Source organism: Prunus persica, chromosome G7 (assembly GCF_000346465.2).
Source record: "Prunus persica cultivar Lovell chromosome G7, Prunus_persica_NCBIv2, whole genome shotgun sequence".
Classification (NCBI taxonomy): domain Eukaryota; kingdom Viridiplantae; phylum Streptophyta; class Magnoliopsida; order Rosales; family Rosaceae; genus Prunus; species Prunus persica.
In genome coordinates, this window is record NC_034015.1 from 10869557 (window position 1) to 10887557 (window position 18001).

At 34.4% G+C, this 18001-nt stretch overlaps 4 protein-coding genes across 4 annotated transcripts; all 4 read left to right on the top strand.

The window, feature by feature from the left end:
- On the top strand, positions 4-990 carry LOC18769843 (defensin Ec-AMP-D1). Its single transcript, XM_007203185.2, has 2 exons — positions 4-514; positions 647-990. Exons 1-2 carry the CDS (start codon positions 451-453, stop codon positions 838-840), a joined length of 258 nt encoding a protein of 85 aa, XP_007203247.1. The 5' UTR covers positions 4-450; the 3' UTR covers positions 841-990.
- On the top strand, positions 3540-4006 carry LOC18770280 (defensin Ec-AMP-D2). Its single transcript, XM_007202801.2, has 2 exons — positions 3540-3672; positions 3805-4006. The coding sequence occupies exons 1-2, from the start codon at positions 3609-3611 to the stop codon at positions 3996-3998; spliced, it is 258 nt and encodes an 85-aa protein (XP_007202863.1). The 5' UTR covers positions 3540-3608; the 3' UTR covers positions 3999-4006.
- LOC18769896 (defensin Ec-AMP-D2) lies at positions 6753-7219 on the top strand. The gene is made up of 2 exons (XM_007202872.2): positions 6753-6885; positions 7018-7219. The coding sequence occupies exons 1-2, from the start codon at positions 6822-6824 to the stop codon at positions 7209-7211; spliced, it is 258 nt and encodes an 85-aa protein (XP_007202934.1). The 5' UTR covers positions 6753-6821; the 3' UTR covers positions 7212-7219.
- On the top strand, positions 9968-10434 carry LOC18769967 (defensin Ec-AMP-D2). Its single transcript, XM_007203006.2, has 2 exons — positions 9968-10100; positions 10233-10434. Exons 1-2 carry the CDS (start codon positions 10037-10039, stop codon positions 10424-10426), a joined length of 258 nt encoding a protein of 85 aa, XP_007203068.1. The 5' UTR covers positions 9968-10036; the 3' UTR covers positions 10427-10434.

Here is an 18001-nt window from a genome sequence, read left to right on the forward strand (position 1 = left end):
TGATTAAAGAGTTGACACATCCATCTAAAAAAAAGAAGAGTTGACACATCACCTATACTAGAAGGTTAAATAGAATATGTCCAACAACAAAAAAGATTAAATAGAAGGTTACATATTTTCTAGAAGTTCTTATTTGAGGTCCATATGACATGTTAATTTAGTTACCCAAAAAAAAAAAAGATATGTTAATTTAGGTTTATCATCCATGTAGGCACAAAATGGGCTAATTAAGTGTTAGGTGATAATAACAAATGTTAAATTTCCATCCACTCTCTATTTTTCACCATGTACCGCCCTTCACGGAAATGTACTTAATTTGCTTCATAACAACTCCATATAAAAGGCCTTGGAAGGTTCACCTATGAATCAAGGCATCTTGAATCAACATTCAACATCCCTCCGTCTATCTTTCTGTTTCACACACGTGCACGTACACACACAAAAATAAAGATGGAGGGATCTAGACGTATGTTTTCAACTGTCTTCATCCTCATCCTCCTCCTTGTGGCTATTGGTATCTCTCTCTTTCCTCATTTTAATTTTAATTTTATATTTGATTAGTGGTATATTTCTTTCCAATGCTAAAAGATGTTTCCAGTTTGAATCCACCTTCTCTCGTTAATTTTTATCGATGAATGTTTGGCAGAGACAGGTCCAATGGTTGCTGAGGGCAAGGTCGCAACAAAGGAGGAGTCAAGGACTTGTGAGTCTCTGAGCACGAAATTCAAGGGATTTTGCTTACGATCAAGCAGATGTGCAGAGGCTTGCCAAAAAGAGGGCTTCATGGGAGGCAAATGTCCTGGCTTCAGGCTGAGATGTACATGCACTAAGAAATGTTAGTGATATAACACACTAACTTATTTTGGTGCGTGAGATTGAGAAGATTGAAAATTTATTGCCCTTTTTTTGTTTTGTTTAAAAGAATAAATGACTAACCCTAATATAAATTTTGGGGTTGTGTCCTTGTTTTTGTTCTTATGTTATTTTGTAATCAATAAAAAATATATATATATCGTTCTTTTTTTAATGTAATGATATATTTCTTTTCTCTATACAAATGTGATCTTTCTAGCATTACTTTAAACTTTTTACCATTGTATAATGTTGATTATACTATTTGTAACTTTAGGGGCTGCTTTTGTTAGTTTTTAGAGGCCATGAACCCACTCTCACTCACCTCAAGCCACAGAGATGCAAAACGTAATTTATCCAAATTAGTTATATGTAAAACAATAGAAACTTTCATATCTACATCACTAAGTGACTTAATATGGCGCACAAAACTTTTTTTTTTTTGTGATGAAATTTTAGGATTGCATTTATAATTTAGCCAAAAAAAAGCCACTAGCTATAAAGGGCCATTACAATAACAAAGCGGTCCAACATCAAAATTAAAACAATCTGGTGCGCCTCCACTAACAATCACTCAAGATCGAACAAACTCTGGCATAGGCATCCCAACTAAGATTGCAAACTCAGAATAATTAAACAGAGATAAAGCTTGAAAAAATCAAGCCATAACAATACAAATAAAACTCTCACAAAGGAGAGATGAAAAGCTCTCACAAAAGAGAGATGAAATCTCTCACAAATGAGAGGTGAAAAGCTCTCACAAAAGAAGAGCTAAAAACTACACAGACAACCAAAGAGTCTCTGTGACTTATTCCGAACATAAAGAAACCGCAAAAAAGATGGTGGTGGAGATCCGATGCCGAAACACATGTGGAGATCTGACGTCGAGGCGCAGCCGCCTGTGCTGGTTGGAGGAAAATCATAACAAAACGAAGACAAACAGGGAAAATCTTTTGTCTCTGAAAATGAGGGGGGAGAAGAGAGGGAGGAAAAGAAGAGGGGAGAGAGGAGGAAGAATAGTGGCTTCCTCCCTTGTCAAAGTGAACTTGTCATTTTCTTATTGGTTCTTAGTGTGTTAAAATTTTATAAGAAGAAATTAGTCATTAGAAAATGATAAGTGACTATTTTGGGTTAAAGCCCTTTTTTTTTTTTTTTTTTTTTGGGATTTAACTACAACAATCCTTGAACTTATATGAGTTCAAATTTAGTTAATTCAGTATAATAATTAAAAAAATTGTTTGTTTTTTTAAAGATTATTGTATCCAAATTATTAGTTTTGCCCCTCAGTTTTACCAAATTTGAAAAAATAACTAAATTGAAACATGCACGAGATCTGAAGGACCAAAATAAAACTAGATATAAATTTAGGAATCATTGCAGTTAAAAAAACCCTTGAATTTTACTAGCAAAATGAAAAGCCAAGAGAATAATTACGAAAAATATATATATAAAGATTATGCATGTGATATTTCTAGTTAGGTGGTCACTGCACGTAGTGGATTAGATTCCACATTGAATATCCATATCGATTGGTAATTATCTGTTGTCAAGGCAATAGAAAATGATTTAATTTTTACAATAGTTCTTGCATGCTAATCAATTACCATATCCGAATAAAATGACATAATATATTCTTGCTGGCGACTTATAGTTTGCATTCATGTTTGTAATGGACTCGACTCACAAAGATTCAGAAGCTTTTTAAACCAAAAGGAAATTGAAGAAATAAAAGGAAATCTTGTTTTGGCATAAAGTTTAGGTTGGAGGCTATGATTTCAGCAACTTCCTTTTGTTACCAACAAATACAGAAATACAGAAAAGGGTGGGGGAAAGTAATTAAACGAGGCACTTCAAAATAAAATAAAAAATATATATGTATATATATATATATATATCAAGGGGCAAGTCCATTTAAATAATGCTTGAATATGTACTGTTAAGTTTTCTTTTTGAAAATTAGTGATAATTGTATTCAATAATTCGACACAAAGATCAAATACTCATAAAGGGTTAGTATAAAGTTGTATGCACAGTAATTGCAGATGGTTAATTCATATATAAGATGATACACTGGTGACATTGCACAACTTGTATCTCCACTAATAGTCCTAAAAGACCAAATATATTTCGATGTAACAGTCACATGCCTGAGCAAATCAGACATGTAATACAACGCCCAAAATTACAAATACAATGACAATCAACTCTCACAAGTAGAGACTAAAACACAAATAAACACCCAACTCACAAAGAGTTGTTGGTTTCAGTATTTTAAAAAGTAGGAAAATTACCCTTAAAATTATAAATTATTACACTATTGGCCCTTTTGTGCGTCAAATTACAAATGATTAAAAAGTTGACATATCCATATGAAAAAAGAAAAATTGACACAGCACCTATACTAGAAGGTTAAATCTGTCCAACAAATAAAAAGTTAAATAGAAGGTTAAAATTTTTCTATAAGTTCTTATTTGTTGTCCATATGACATGTTCATTTAGGTTTATCATCCATGTCCGCATAAAATGGGCTAATTAAGTGTTAGGTAAAAATAACAAAGGTTAAATTTCCCTCCACTCTCTATTTTTCATAGGTGTACCGCTCTTTACGGAAATGCTCTTAATTTGCTTCATAACAACTCTATATAAAAGGCGTTGGATGGTTAACCTTTGAATCAAGGCATCTTGAATCAACATTCAACATCCCTCTGTCTGTGTTTTTGTTTCACACGCGTGCACGTACACACACAAAAATCAAGATGGAGGGATCCAAACGTATGTTTTCAATTGTCTTCATCCTCGTCCTGCTCTTTGTGGCTATTGGTATCTCTCTCTTTCCTCATTTTAATTTCATCTTTATATTTGATTAGTGATATATTTCTTTCCAATGCTGAAAGACGTTTCAAGTTTGAATCCACCTTCTCTCATTCATTTTTATCGATGAATCTTTGGCAGGGACGGGTCCAATGGTTGCTGAGGGCAAGGTCGAAACAAAGGAGACGTCAAGGACTTGTGAGTCTTTGAGCACGAAATTCAAGGGACCTTGCATCCGATCAAGCAACTGTGCAAATATTTGCGAAGAAGAAGGCTTCAAGGGAGGCAAATGTGTTGGCTTCAGGCTGAGATGTACGTGCACTAAGAATTGTTAGTGATATAACACACAAACTTATTTTGGTGCATGGGATTGAGATGAATGAAAATTTTTTACCCTTTTTTTCGTTTTGTTTAAGAGAATAAATGACTAACCCTAATATAAATTTTGGGGTTGTGTCTGTGTTTTTGTTCTTATGCGCTAACAGTGCGTGAGTTATTTTGTAATCAATAAAATCAAAAAATAATATCGTTCATTTCTTAATGTAATGATACTTTTTTTCTCTCTACACAAATGTACTCTTTCTAGCATTACTTTAAACTTTTTACCAATGCGTAATGTTGATTATACTATTTGTAACTTTAGGGGCTGCTTTTGTTAGTTTTTAGAGGCCATGAACCAACTCTCACTCACCTCAAGCCACAGATATGCGAAACGTAATTGATCCAAATTAGTTATATGTACAACAATGGAAACTTTCATATCCACATCACTAATTGACTTAATATGGCGCACAAAACTCTTTTTTTTTTGTTTTTTTTTTTTTGTTTTTGTGGAGAAATTTTAGGATTGCATTTATAATTTAGTCAAAAAAAAGCCACTAGCTATAAAGGGCCATTACAATAACGGAGCGGTCTAACATCAAAATTAAAACAATCTGGTCCGCCTCCACTAACAATCACTTAGGATCGAAGAAACTCTGGCATAGGCATCCCAATTAAGATTGCAAACTCAGAATAATCAAACAGAGTTAAAGCTTGAAAAAATCAAGCCATAACAATACAAATAAAACTCTCACAAAGGAGAGATGAAAAGCTCTCACAAAAGAGAGATGATAATCTCTCACAAATGAGAGGTGAAAAGCTCTCACAAAAGGAGAGCTGAAAACTACACAGACAACCCAGAGAGTTTCTGTGACTTATTTCGAACATAAAGAAACCGCAAAGAAGATGGTGGTGGAGATCCGATGCCGAAATGCATGTGGCGATCCAACGCCGAGACGCAGTCACCTGTGATGGTTGGAGGAAAATCATAACAAAACGAAGACAAACAGGGAAAACCTTTTGTCTCTGAATATGAGGGAAGAGAAGAGAGGGAGGAAGAGAAGAGGGGAGAGAGGAGGAAGAATAGTGGCTTCCTCCCTCGTCAAAGTGAACTTGTCATTTTCTTATTGGTTCTTAGTGTGTTAAAATTTTATAAGAAGAAATTAGTCATTAGAAAATGATAAGTGACTATTTTGGGTTAAAGCCCTTTTTTCTTTTTCTATTTTGGGATTTAACTACAACGATCCTCGAACTTATACGAGTTCACATTTAGTTAATTCAGTATAATAATTAAAAAAATTGTTTGTTTTTTAAAGATTATTGTATCCAAATTATTAGTTTTACCCCTCAGTTTTACCAAATTTGAAAAAATAACTAAATTGAAACATGCACGAGATCTGAAGGACCAAAATAAAACTAGATATAAATTTAGGGATCATTGCAGTTAAAAAAACCTTTGAATTTTACTAGCAAAATGAAAAGCCAAAAGAATAATTACGAAAAATATATATATAAAGATTATGCATGTGATATTTCTAGTTAGGTGGTCACTGCACGTAGTGGATTAGATTCCACATTGAATATCCATATCAATTGGTAATTATCTTTTGTCAAGACAATAGAAAATGATTTAATTTTTACAATAGTTCTTGCATGCTAATCAATTACCATATCCGAATAAAATGACATAATATATTCTTGCTGGCGACTTATAGTTTGCATTCATGTTTGTAATGGACTCGACTCACAAAGATTCAGAAGCTTTTTAAACCAAAAGGAAAATGAAGAAATAGAAGGAAATCTTGTATAGGAACATGATTGTTTTGGCATAAAGTTTAGGTTGGAGGCTATGATTTCAGCAACTTCCTTTTGTTACCAACAAATACAGAAATACAGAAAAGGGTGGGGGAAAGTAATTAAAGGAGGCATTTCAAAATAATAGTGCTTTTAAAATATATATATATATATATATATATCAAGGGGCAAGTCCATTTAAATAATGCTTGAATATGTACTGTTAAGTTTTCTTTTTGAAAATTTGTGATAATTGTATTCAATAATTCGACACAAAGATCAAATACTCATAAAGGGTTAGTATAAAGTTGTATGCACAGTAATTGCAGATGGTTAATTCATATATAAGAGGATACACTGGTGACATTGCACAATTTGTATCTCCACTAATAGTCCTAAAAGACCAAATATATTTCGATGTAACAGTCACATGCCTGAGCAAATCAGACATGTAATACAACGCCCAAAATTACAAATACAACGACAATCAACTCTTACAAGTAGAGACTAAAACACAAATAAACACCCAACTCACAAAGAGTTGTTGGTTTCAGTATTTTAAAAAGTAGGAAAATTACCCTTAAAATTATAAATTATTACACTATTGGCCCTTTTGTGCGTCAAATTACAAATGATTAAAAAGTTGACATATCCATATGAAAAAAGAAAAATTGACACATCACCTATACTAGAAGGTTAAATCTGTCCAACAAATAAAAGGTTAAATAGAAGGTTAAAATTTTTCTATAAGTTCTTATTTGTTGTCCATATGACATGTTCATTTAGGTTTATCATCCATGTCCGCATAAAATGGGCTAATTAAGTGTTAGGTAAAAATAACAAAGGTTAAATTTCCCTCCGCTCTCTATTTTTCATAGGTGTACCGCTCTTTACGGAAATGCTCTTAATTTGCTTCATAACAACTCTATATAAAAGGCGTTGGATGGTTAACCTTTGAATCAAGGCATCTTGAATCAACATTCAACATCCCTCTGTCTGTGTTTTTGTTTCATACGCGTGCACGTACACACACAAAAATCAAGATGGAGGGATCCAAACGTATGTTTTCAACTGTCTTCATCCTCGTCCTGCTCTTCGTGGCTATTGGTATCTCTCTCTTTCCTCATTTTAATTTCATCTTTATATTTGATTAGTGATATATTTCTTTCCAATGCTGAAAGACGTTTCAAGTTTGAATCCACCTTCTCTCATTCATTTTTATCGATGAATCTTTGGCAGGGACGGGTCCAATGGTTGCTGAGGGCAAGGTCGAAACAAAGGAGACGTCCAGGACTTGTGAGTCTTTGAGCACGAAATTCAAGGGACCTTGCATCCGATCAAGCAACTGTGCAAATATTTGCGAAGAAGAAGGCTTCAAGGGAGGCAAATGTGTTGGCTTCAGGCTGAGATGTACGTGCACTAAGAATTGTTAGTGATATAACACACTAACTTATTTTGGTGCATGGGATTGAGATGAATGAAAATTTTTTACCCTTTTTTTCGTTTTGTTTAAGAGAATAAATGACTAACCCTAATATAAATTTTGGGGTTGTGTCTGTGTTTTTGTTCTTATGCGCTAACAGTGCGTGAGTTATTTTGTAATCAATAAAATAAAAAAATAATATCGTTCATTTCTTAATGTAATGATACTTTTTTTCTCTCTACACAAATGTACTCTTTCTAGCATTACTTTAAACTTTTTACCAATGCGTAATGTTGATTATACTATTTGTAACTTTAGGGGCTGCTTTTGTTAGTTTTTAGAGGCCATGAACCAACTCTCACTCACCTCAAGCCACAGATATGCGAAACGTAATTGATCCAAATTAGTTATATGTACAACAATGGAAACTTTCATATCCACATCACTAATTGACTTAATATGGCGCACAAAACTCTTTTTTTTTTGTTTTTTTTTTTTTGTTTTTGTGGAGAAATTTTAGGATTGCATTTATAATTTAGTCAAAAAAAAGCCACTAGCTATAAAGGGCCATTACAATAACGGAGCGGTCTAACATCAAAATTAAAACAATCTGGTCCGCCTCCACTAACAATCACTTAGGATCGAAGAAACTCTGGCATAGGCATCCCAATTAAGATTGCAAACTCAGAATAATCAAACAGAGTTAAAGCTTGAAAAAATCAAGCCATAACAATACAAATAAAACTCTCACAAAGGAGAGATGAAAAGCTCTCACAAAAGAGAGATGATAATCTCTCACAAATGAGAGGTGAAAAGCTCTCACAAAAGGAGAGCTGAAAACTACACAGACAACCCAGAGAGTTTCTGTGACTTATTTCGAACATAAAGAAACCGCAAAGAAGATGGTGGTGGAGATCCGATGCCGAAATGCATGTGGCGATCCAACGCCGAGACGCAGTCACCTGTGATGGTTGGAGGAAAATCATAACAAAACGAAGACAAACAGGGAAAACCTTTTGTCTCTGAATATGAGGGAAGAGAAGAGAGGGAGGAAGAGAAGAGGGGAGAGAGGAGGAAGAATAGTGGCTTCCTCCCTCGTCAAAGTGAACTTGTCATTTTCTTATTGGTTCTTAGTGTGTTAAAATTTTATAAGAAGAAATTAGTCATTAGAAAATGATAAGTGACTATTTTGGGTTAAAGCCCTTTTTTCTTTTTCTATTTTGGGATTTAACTACAACGATCCTCGAACTTATACGAGTTCACATTTAGTTAATTCAGTATAATAATTAAAAAAATTGTTTGTTTTTTAAAGATTATTGTATCCAAATTATTAGTTTTACCCCTCAGTTTTACCAAATTTGAAAAAATAACTAAATTGAAACATGCACGAGATCTGAAGGACCAAAATAAAACTAGATATAAATTTAGGGATCATTGCAGTTAAAAAAACCTTTGAATTTTACTAGCAAAATGAAAAGCCAAAAGAATAATTACGAAAAATATATATATAAAGATTATGCATGTGATATTTCTAGTTAGGTGGTCACTGCACGTAGTGGATTAGATTCCACATTGAATATCCATATCAATTGGTAATTATCTTTTGTCAAGACAATAGAAAATGATTTAATTTTTACAATAGTTCTTGCATGCTAATCAATTACCATATCCGAATAAAATGACATAATATATTCTTGCTGGCGACTTATAGTTTGCATTCATGTTTGTAATGGACTCGACTCACAAAGATTCAGAAGCTTTTTAAACCAAAAGGAAAATGAAGAAATAGAAGGAAATCTTGTATAGGAACATGATTGTTTTGGCATAAAGTTTAGGTTGGAGGCTATGATTTCAGCAACTTCCTTTTGTTACCAACAAATACAGAAATACAGAAAAGGGTGGGGGAAAGTAATTAAAGGAGGCATTTCAAAATAATAGTGCTTTTAAAATATATATATATATATATATATATATCAAGGGGCAAGTCCATTTAAATAATGCTTGAATATGTACTGTTAAGTTTTCTTTTTGAAAATTTGTGATAATTGTATTCAATAATTCGACACAAAGATCAAATACTCATAAAGGGTTAGTATAAAGTTGTATGCACAGTAATTGCAGATGGTTAATTCATATATAAGAGGATACACTGGTGACATTGCACAATTTGTATCTCCACTAATAGTCCTAAAAGACCAAATATATTTCGATGTAACAGTCACATGCCTGAGCAAATCAGACATGTAATACAACGCCCAAAATTACAAATACAACGACAATCAACTCTTACAAGTAGAGACTAAAACACAAATAAACACCCAACTCACAAAGAGTTGTTGGTTTCAGTATTTTAAAAAGTAGGAAAATTACCCTTAAAATTATAAATTATTACACTATTGGCCCTTTTGTGCGTCAAATTACAAATGATTAAAAAGTTGACATATCCATATGAAAAAAGAAAAATTGACACATCACCTATACTAGAAGGTTAAATCTGTCCAACAAATAAAAGGTTAAATAGAAGGTTAAAATTTTTCTATAAGTTCTTATTTGTTGTCCATATGACATGTTCATTTAGGTTTATCATCCATGTCCGCATAAAATGGGCTAATTAAGTGTTAGGTAAAAATAACAAAGGTTAAATTTCCCTCCACTCTCTATTTTTCATAGGTGTACCGCTCTTTACGGAAATGCTCTTAATTTGCTTCATAACAACTCTATATAAAAGGCGTTGGATGGTTAACCTTTGAATCAAGGCATCTTGAATCAACATTCAACATCCCTCTGTCTGTGTTTTTGTTTCACACGCGTGCACGTACACACACAAAAATCAAGATGGAGGGATCCAAACGTATGTTTTCAACTGTCTTCATCCTCGTCCTGCTCTTTGTGGCTATTGGTATCTCTCTCTTTCCTCATTTTAATTTCATCTTTATATTTGATTAGTGATATATTTCTTTCCAATGCTGAAAGACGTTTCAAGTTTGAATCCACCTTCTCTCATTCATTTTTATCGATGAATCTTTGGCAGGGACGGGTCCAATGGTTGCTGAGGGCAAGGTCGAAACAAAGGAGACGTCCAGGACTTGTGAGTCTTTGAGCACGAAATTCAAGGGACCTTGCATCCGATCAAGCAACTGTGCAAATATTTGCGAAGAAGAAGGCTTCAAGGGAGGCAAATGTGTTGGCTTCAGGCTGAGATGTACGTGCACTAAGAATTGTTAGTGATATAACACACTAACTTATTTTGGTGCATGGGATTGAGATGAATGAAAATTTTTTACCCTTTTTTTCGTTTTGTTTAAGAGAATAAATGACTAACCCTAATATAAATTTTGGGGTTGTGTCTGTGTTTTTGTTCTTATGCGCTAACAGTGCGTGAGTTATTTTGTAATCAATAAAATAAAAAAATAATATCGTTCATTTCTTAATGTAATGATACTTTTTTTCTCTCTACACAAATGTACTCTTTCTAGCATTACTTTAAACTTTTTACCAATGCGTAATGTTGATTATACTATTTGTAACTTTAGGGGCTGCTTTTGTTAGTTTTTAGAGGCCATGAACCAACTCTCACTCACCTCAAGCCACAGATATGCGAAACGTAATTGATCCAAATTAGTTATATGTACAACAATGGAAACTTTCATATCCACATCACTAAGTGACTTAATATGGCGCACAAAACTCTTTTTTTTTTGTTTTTTTTTTGTTTTTGTGGAGAAATTTTAGGATTGCATTTATAATTTAGTCAAAAAAAAGCCACTAGCTATAAAGGGCCATTACAATAACGGAGCGGTCTAACATCAAAATTAAAACAATCTGGTCCGCCTCCACTAACAATCACTTAGGATCGAAGAAACTCTGGCATAGGCATCCCAACTAAGATTGCAAACTCAGAATAATCAAACAGAGTTAAAGCTTGAAAAAATCAAGCCATAACAATACAAATAAAACTCTCACAAAGGAGAGATGAAAAGCTCTCACAAAAGAGAGATGATAATCTCTCACAAATGAGAGGTGAAAAGCTCTCACAAAAGGAGAGCTGAAAACTACACAGACAACCCAGAGAGTTTCTGTGACTTATTTCGAACATAAAGAAACCGCAAAGAAGATGGTGGTGGAGATCCGATGCCGAAATGCATGTGGAGATCCAACGCCGAGACGCAGTCACCTGTGATGGTTGGAGGAAAATCATAACAAAACGAAGACAAACAGGGAAAACCTTTTGTCTCTGAATATGAGGGAAGAGAAGAGAGGGACACAACTAAAAAAAAGCAAAAAGACGACGGTAAATCACCGTCGTGTATTGGGTTTTTCAATGGTCGTGGAATCCACCGTCATCTTTTCCCTCATAAACCACGACGCTAAATAACCGTCGTTGTTAAAATATACAACGTCATCAACAAATACAAAACGACGTCTTTGTACTGCAAAAAGATCTAAAAAAAGCAATCGAGGATGATAATAGACGACCAGCTCTCTAAAAAAACCGTCGTTAAAAAGGAAAAATATGACACATATTAACAGAACAAGGCCGCAAGATAGACATACAACGACGAAAATACAAATACGACGACGTTAAATATAATTTTCACGACAATAAAAAATATGACGTCTTTAAATACATTAGAAGACGACGTTATTGATACCTACTACGTCGCATATATAAAAACAACCGTCGTAAAATTAATTTTCCACTTCGATTTTTCGATAAAAGATGACGTGGAAATAGTTGTCAGTGTCATTATTTACGACGTATATGTTTATATAGTAGACGTTGAAAAACTAAACAACGTCGGTTACAAATATATGAGAGTCGTATTACAAAATTTATACGTCCTATTTTCAGAAACAAACAACGACGATAAATATTAGACGTTGTTAAATAAAACAACGTCGGAAAAAAATAAAAACAGACGTGTTTAGTCTGCTAAAGTTCTAGAAAATAGTCGAGGATGAGAATAGACGACCAACTCAAAAAAATCACCGTCGTTAAAAAGGAAAAATATGACACATATTAAAAGAACAAGGCCGCAAGATATACATACAACGACGACAACTAAAATACTACGCCGTTAAATATAATTTACCCGACAAGAAAAAATATGACGTCTTTAAATACATGAGAAGACGACGTTATTGAAATCTACTACGTCTCTTATTTACAAAAAATCGTCGTGAAATAAATTTTCCACTTCGATTTTTCTAAAAAAGATGACGTGGAAATAGTTGTCAGTGTCATTATTTACGACGTATACATTTATATAGTCGACGTTGTATTTATATGTATTCATTACTCACGACGCACTTAATAATATAGACGACGTTGAACTTCTAAACAACGTCGGTTCCAAATAAATGAGAGCCGTATTACAGAACATATAGACGGCGTAGATTATGATGAGAGCCGTATTACAAATAACGTCGTTTAATTGTTATTAGACGGCGGTTATAATGAATTTCCGTTGGAATTCATTTCGTTCCTCTTCGTTTATAAAAGAACTTGCGACGTGGAAAATGTATGATGACGTCGTATTTTTTAACGTTCAGATTATATATCTCGTTTTTTAGACGTCGTTATTATGGGATTGGAGTCGTGTTATTTTGAATTACATGGCGGTTCTTAATCCTTCCCTGACGTGATATCCTGGATAATTGCTTCACAATAGCGTCGTGGTTCTTCATTGTTACGTTGCTTTAAGACGTCGGTAAATATGCTGAATAAATGGTTCACCATAACATCGTGTTTTATTTGAACAGACGTTGTTTTTTATGCAGAATATAATGATGTAATCTGGATCCAGTATTTTTTGCACTGATTGTTTTGTGGCCAAAACCTGTATAATGAAAGTGAAGAAATCACATTACAATATATTATAAAATGAATGTCATACACTGCCAATTACATAAGCATCATTCAATCCATATATCTTCACACCCACCTCGAATATTTTGAGCACCTAACTCACCCACCAGTTCATCAAATGTGTCAACATTTGGCATCCCTCTAGTAAATGGCTCACACTCAATTATCACATCACCTAAGACTTCATCACCAATAACATCATTATATTCTCTATTAGGCATTGATAACACTACCGACCAACCACGATGCATCGGGTCGTCAACAAAAAATATTTGTTTGACTTGAGAAGCCAAAACAAATTGGTCATTCCTATGTCCAATTTTACTCAAATCTACAAGGGTAAATCCAAGTTCGTCGACTACAAGACCAGAACTATCTATCCAATCACACCTAAAGACTGGGATTGTAAACTTTTGGTAGTCAAGGTCCCAAATTTCTTGAATGACACCATAGAAACCCATATTTGAGAGAATTGGGTTTTTATCCTTGGCACTAGCAACTTGCATGGTATGTGCAAGTAAATAAACTCCACTATTTTGAGTTGTCCGCACATCATCTTGTGCCTTGATATTGAATTTAATACCTTTAATAAGATAGCTCCTATATAATGGCACTGCCATGTTTGGACCAGCTGCTAGCCACCTTAAATTTTCTGATACGCCATTATTGTCTTCCTCAAGTTCACTTTGAACCTGCAAATTAATCAAATCTTAATTCAATCTAACAAAGAAATAAGAAGAAAATTAAAAGAGAAATATGTTATTCAACAACATATACCTTGAAGCGTAGCCATTGAATGAAAGTGCTATTGTGCTTATCCTGCAGCCACTTTGTTCTCTTTCTAAATTTTGGATAAGCAGTCTTGATGTGGATCATATGTTGCCTACATGACACGAAAAATTCAAGCATTACGGTCCCAAATATATAAGATAAACATAAGAAATAATTTAAAATGGAAACTTAAAGAATAAAACTCATACGTACTCGATATAAGGTAGGACTTCCTCCGTATTCTCCAAGACATATAGATGTGCTTGATTCAACAGGTCCTGATCAACTACGCTCACTGTGCAACCTGATAATGGCTTTGAAACTCCCATCTTTTGGCTTGAAGGCACTCCAACTGTACTAACATCAGATAAATGCTGAGTACAAAACTCTACCGATTCTTCAGCTATATACCGCTCAGTAATGCAACCTTCGGGACGAGTACGATTCTGAACATACCCCTTCACACTTTCATATATCTTTCAAACGGATACATCCACCTAAAATATACTGGCCCACATAGACGAACTTCTCTGACAAGATGTACTACTAGATGAACCATGATATCAAAGAATGAAGGGGGAAAGTACTTCTCAAGCAAACACAGAGTAACTACTACATCTTCTTCCAACTTATCTAGCTTGGAAACATCAACAGTCTTTGCACATATAGCATTGAAGAAGAAGCACAAACGAGTTATTGCATACCTTGCAGGCTTCTCCAAAACAGAACGAATTGCCACAGGGAGCAATTGTTGCATTAAGGTATGACAATCATGTGATTTAAGGCCAAGAAGTCTTGAATCTTGTAAAGATACAAGATTTTTAATATTTGAAGAATAACCTTCAGGGACCTTCATACCATAGAAAGAATTGCAAACCTCTCTCTTCTCTGCTCTTGACAAATTCCAAGGCCCAGGAGGCAAACGAGTACGTCTTTCTCCATACTCGGGTTGCAAATCAGTTTTGACCCCCATGTTCAATAAATCTAATCGAGCAGCAATCCCATCTTTATTTTTTCCAGGGATCTCCAGCAATGTACCAATGATACTATCGCAAACATTCTTCTCAATGTGCATAACATCTAGGGCATGCCTCACAGGAAGGTATTTCCAATACTCGAGATCAAAGAATATTGATTTCTTCTTCCAACAAACTCTGTCACCATTTTCAACCATATGCAGCACTTCTTCTCCGGTTAATGGCTCGGGAGGTATGCCATATTCAGGTTTCCCATTAAAAGCTGCACGTTGCCTCCTATATGGATGATTGATTGGTAACCATTTTCTATGCCCAATGTAACAAATTTTGTGGCCATTTTTCAACCTGTGACTAGGTGTATCATCGCCGCATATTGGACAACCTTTATATCCTTTAACAACACAACCAGATAAGTTTCCATAGGCGGGGAAATCATTAATTGTCCACATTAATGCAGCTCTGAGTGTAAAGTATTCTCCATTATGTGCATCATACACTCCTCTAATCCCAACCCACAAGGATTTTAAATCATCAATCAAAGGCTCCAAGTAGACGTCTATATCATTTCCGGGTTGTTTAGGACCGGAAATCAATAAGGTTAACATCATGAACTTTCGTTTCATGCACAGCCATGGAGGGAGATTATATGTAACTAAGATAACCGGCCAACAACTATATCTGCTACTTAGAGAACTGTGGGGATTGAATCCATCAGATGAAAGAGCCAATCTCAAGTTTCTCGCCTCATTACCAAACTCAGGCCATTTATCATCAAGAAGTTTCCAAGACGGGGAATCTGCCGGATGAGACATCTGACCGTCAATTGATTTTCTAGAAGCATGCCACCAAGTCAAACTCTTAGCTGTCTCATGTGATTGAAACATCCTTTTAAACCTTGAAATTGGGGGAAAATACCACACCACCTTCGCTGGCACACCCTCTTTCAAGATTGAATCTTTGCCTTCCTTCCACCTTGAGATACCACAAGTAGGACAATTAGTTGAATCCTCATACTCCTTCCTATACAAGATGCAATCATTGGGGCATGCGTGCATTTTCTCATAACTAGCCCCAATGCACACAAAGTCTTTTTAGCCTCATACATGGAGGTTGGTATTGTATTTCCTTCTGGAAGCAAATCGCCTTGAAGTATCAATAATTCTGTAAAACAGACATCACTCATCCCATGTTTTGCCTTCAAATTATACAACTTCACTAATGCCGATAACTTCGTGTACTTTCTACAACCAGGGTACACTGGTTGATCTCCATCCCCAATCACATTGGCAAACTCATACGGATCCGAACCAAAATCACCAAAATCATTATCATCCATATCAATTTCTTCAGACACAAAACTGTACCTACTATGGCCATCATCTTCTTCAACATTTCTACTAGCATTAGTAGTTGCTTCCCAAGGTTCTCCGTGAAATGTCCAATTCTTATAGCTTTGGTCAATTCCATTAAAGTATAAGTGATCCCTTATAATTCCAACCCCAAACAACTTCAAATTAACACATTTAACACATGGACAACGGATATGTGTTGTAGTTAGAAGATTTTCTACAGCAAAGTTCAAAAATGCTTCCACCCCAAATTCATATGCCTTCGATCTTCTATCCGAGTGCATCCATGACTTATCCATCTCCGACACTATAACCTATGATCTATAATAAATTGAAAATACAGGCAATGACCATCACTATAGCAGATTATACAATGATCTAATCGCAAGTAATACACAACAGAGACGACGGGTTTTAAACAAAAACAGACGTATTTGGCATATATAGACGACGGATTTTCAACAGACGTCGTCTATTATAAGTAATACAAACGACGGTTTATGAAAAAACCGTCGTGTATAAGTAATACAACGACGGTAGTTTAAAAAAACCGTCGTGTAATCGTCGTCGTATGCCTTAAAATTCGTCGTGTCTCAGTTTATTTTCAAGAACACAAAACCCATTAAGAACACAACATATATATGAAACCAAGCAAGAAACCAACATATACATGAAACCAAGCATGAAAACAATAAATCCATTCCCAATTCAACATAACATAGGGTGATTAAAAGATACGACAAAATTAAATCCATTCCCAATTCAACATAACAGATAATGTAATCCATGAACCCATTAAACAGAAAATCCATGAACCCATACCTATAAGCACATTATTAACAGATCGCAAAGCATACACATAAAACCCTTTAACAAAATAACCTAATATCATTCAATGAATTTACAAGGGGAAGATAGGGTTTGTACTTACAGGTTGGACGAGCTCACAGATTCGACGGAGCCTGGAGAGTGCAACTTTTAATTAGAGCAGAAGTGAGAGAGCGAAATGTTATGTCGCGCGAAATCTGAAAATTTTAGGTTTCAGGGTTCGAAGTATAAGAATAAGAGCCAAATCTAAAAAAATTTAGGTCGCGCGAAAATTTTTAGAGCTCGCGCGTTTTAAAACGTCGAAAGAAAAACCAAGGCGAAAGTTCTACAAGTACCGACGTAAATTTAATATTCCACGACGGAAACTTCATTTTTCGGATTAAGAACGTAAGGCCGTTCATTTTTCGGATTAATTTTAAATTTATTTTGAATTTTTTATATAACGACGACTGAAAAACCACGTCGGTGTTAAGAAATTAAAGACGTTGTAAATTATATAAACCGACTTACATATTAAAATGACGTCGTTTAAAGCGTAAACCATGTCGTATGTTTTACTGTACGACGTAAAATATGTATTCCACGACGCAACCACCGTCGTTAAAAATTAATACCCTAAACCCATAAAACTAAATTATACAATTTAAAAAATTAAGTTTATAAAAGGTTTTATGGTTTTAAAGCCTAACATATACCCTAGACTACCCAAAAATTATACTTTAAAAATAAACCCCAATAAATAACAACCCTAATCTCTAAACCCTAGACTCTAAACCCTAAACCATAAAACTAGAAGTGATTTTATGACTCATCAAAACAATTTTGTTTTGGATGGTCATTTTAAATTTTTGTTATTCAAAATGAATTTTTTCAAGGTTTATGTGGAAGAAAATATATCAATGACTTCATAGGAGTTGACTTTTCAATTTTCTGATTTATTTTAAATTTATTTTGAATATTTTGATATAAAAATAATAAAATATTCTTACCACAACAACAAACCACG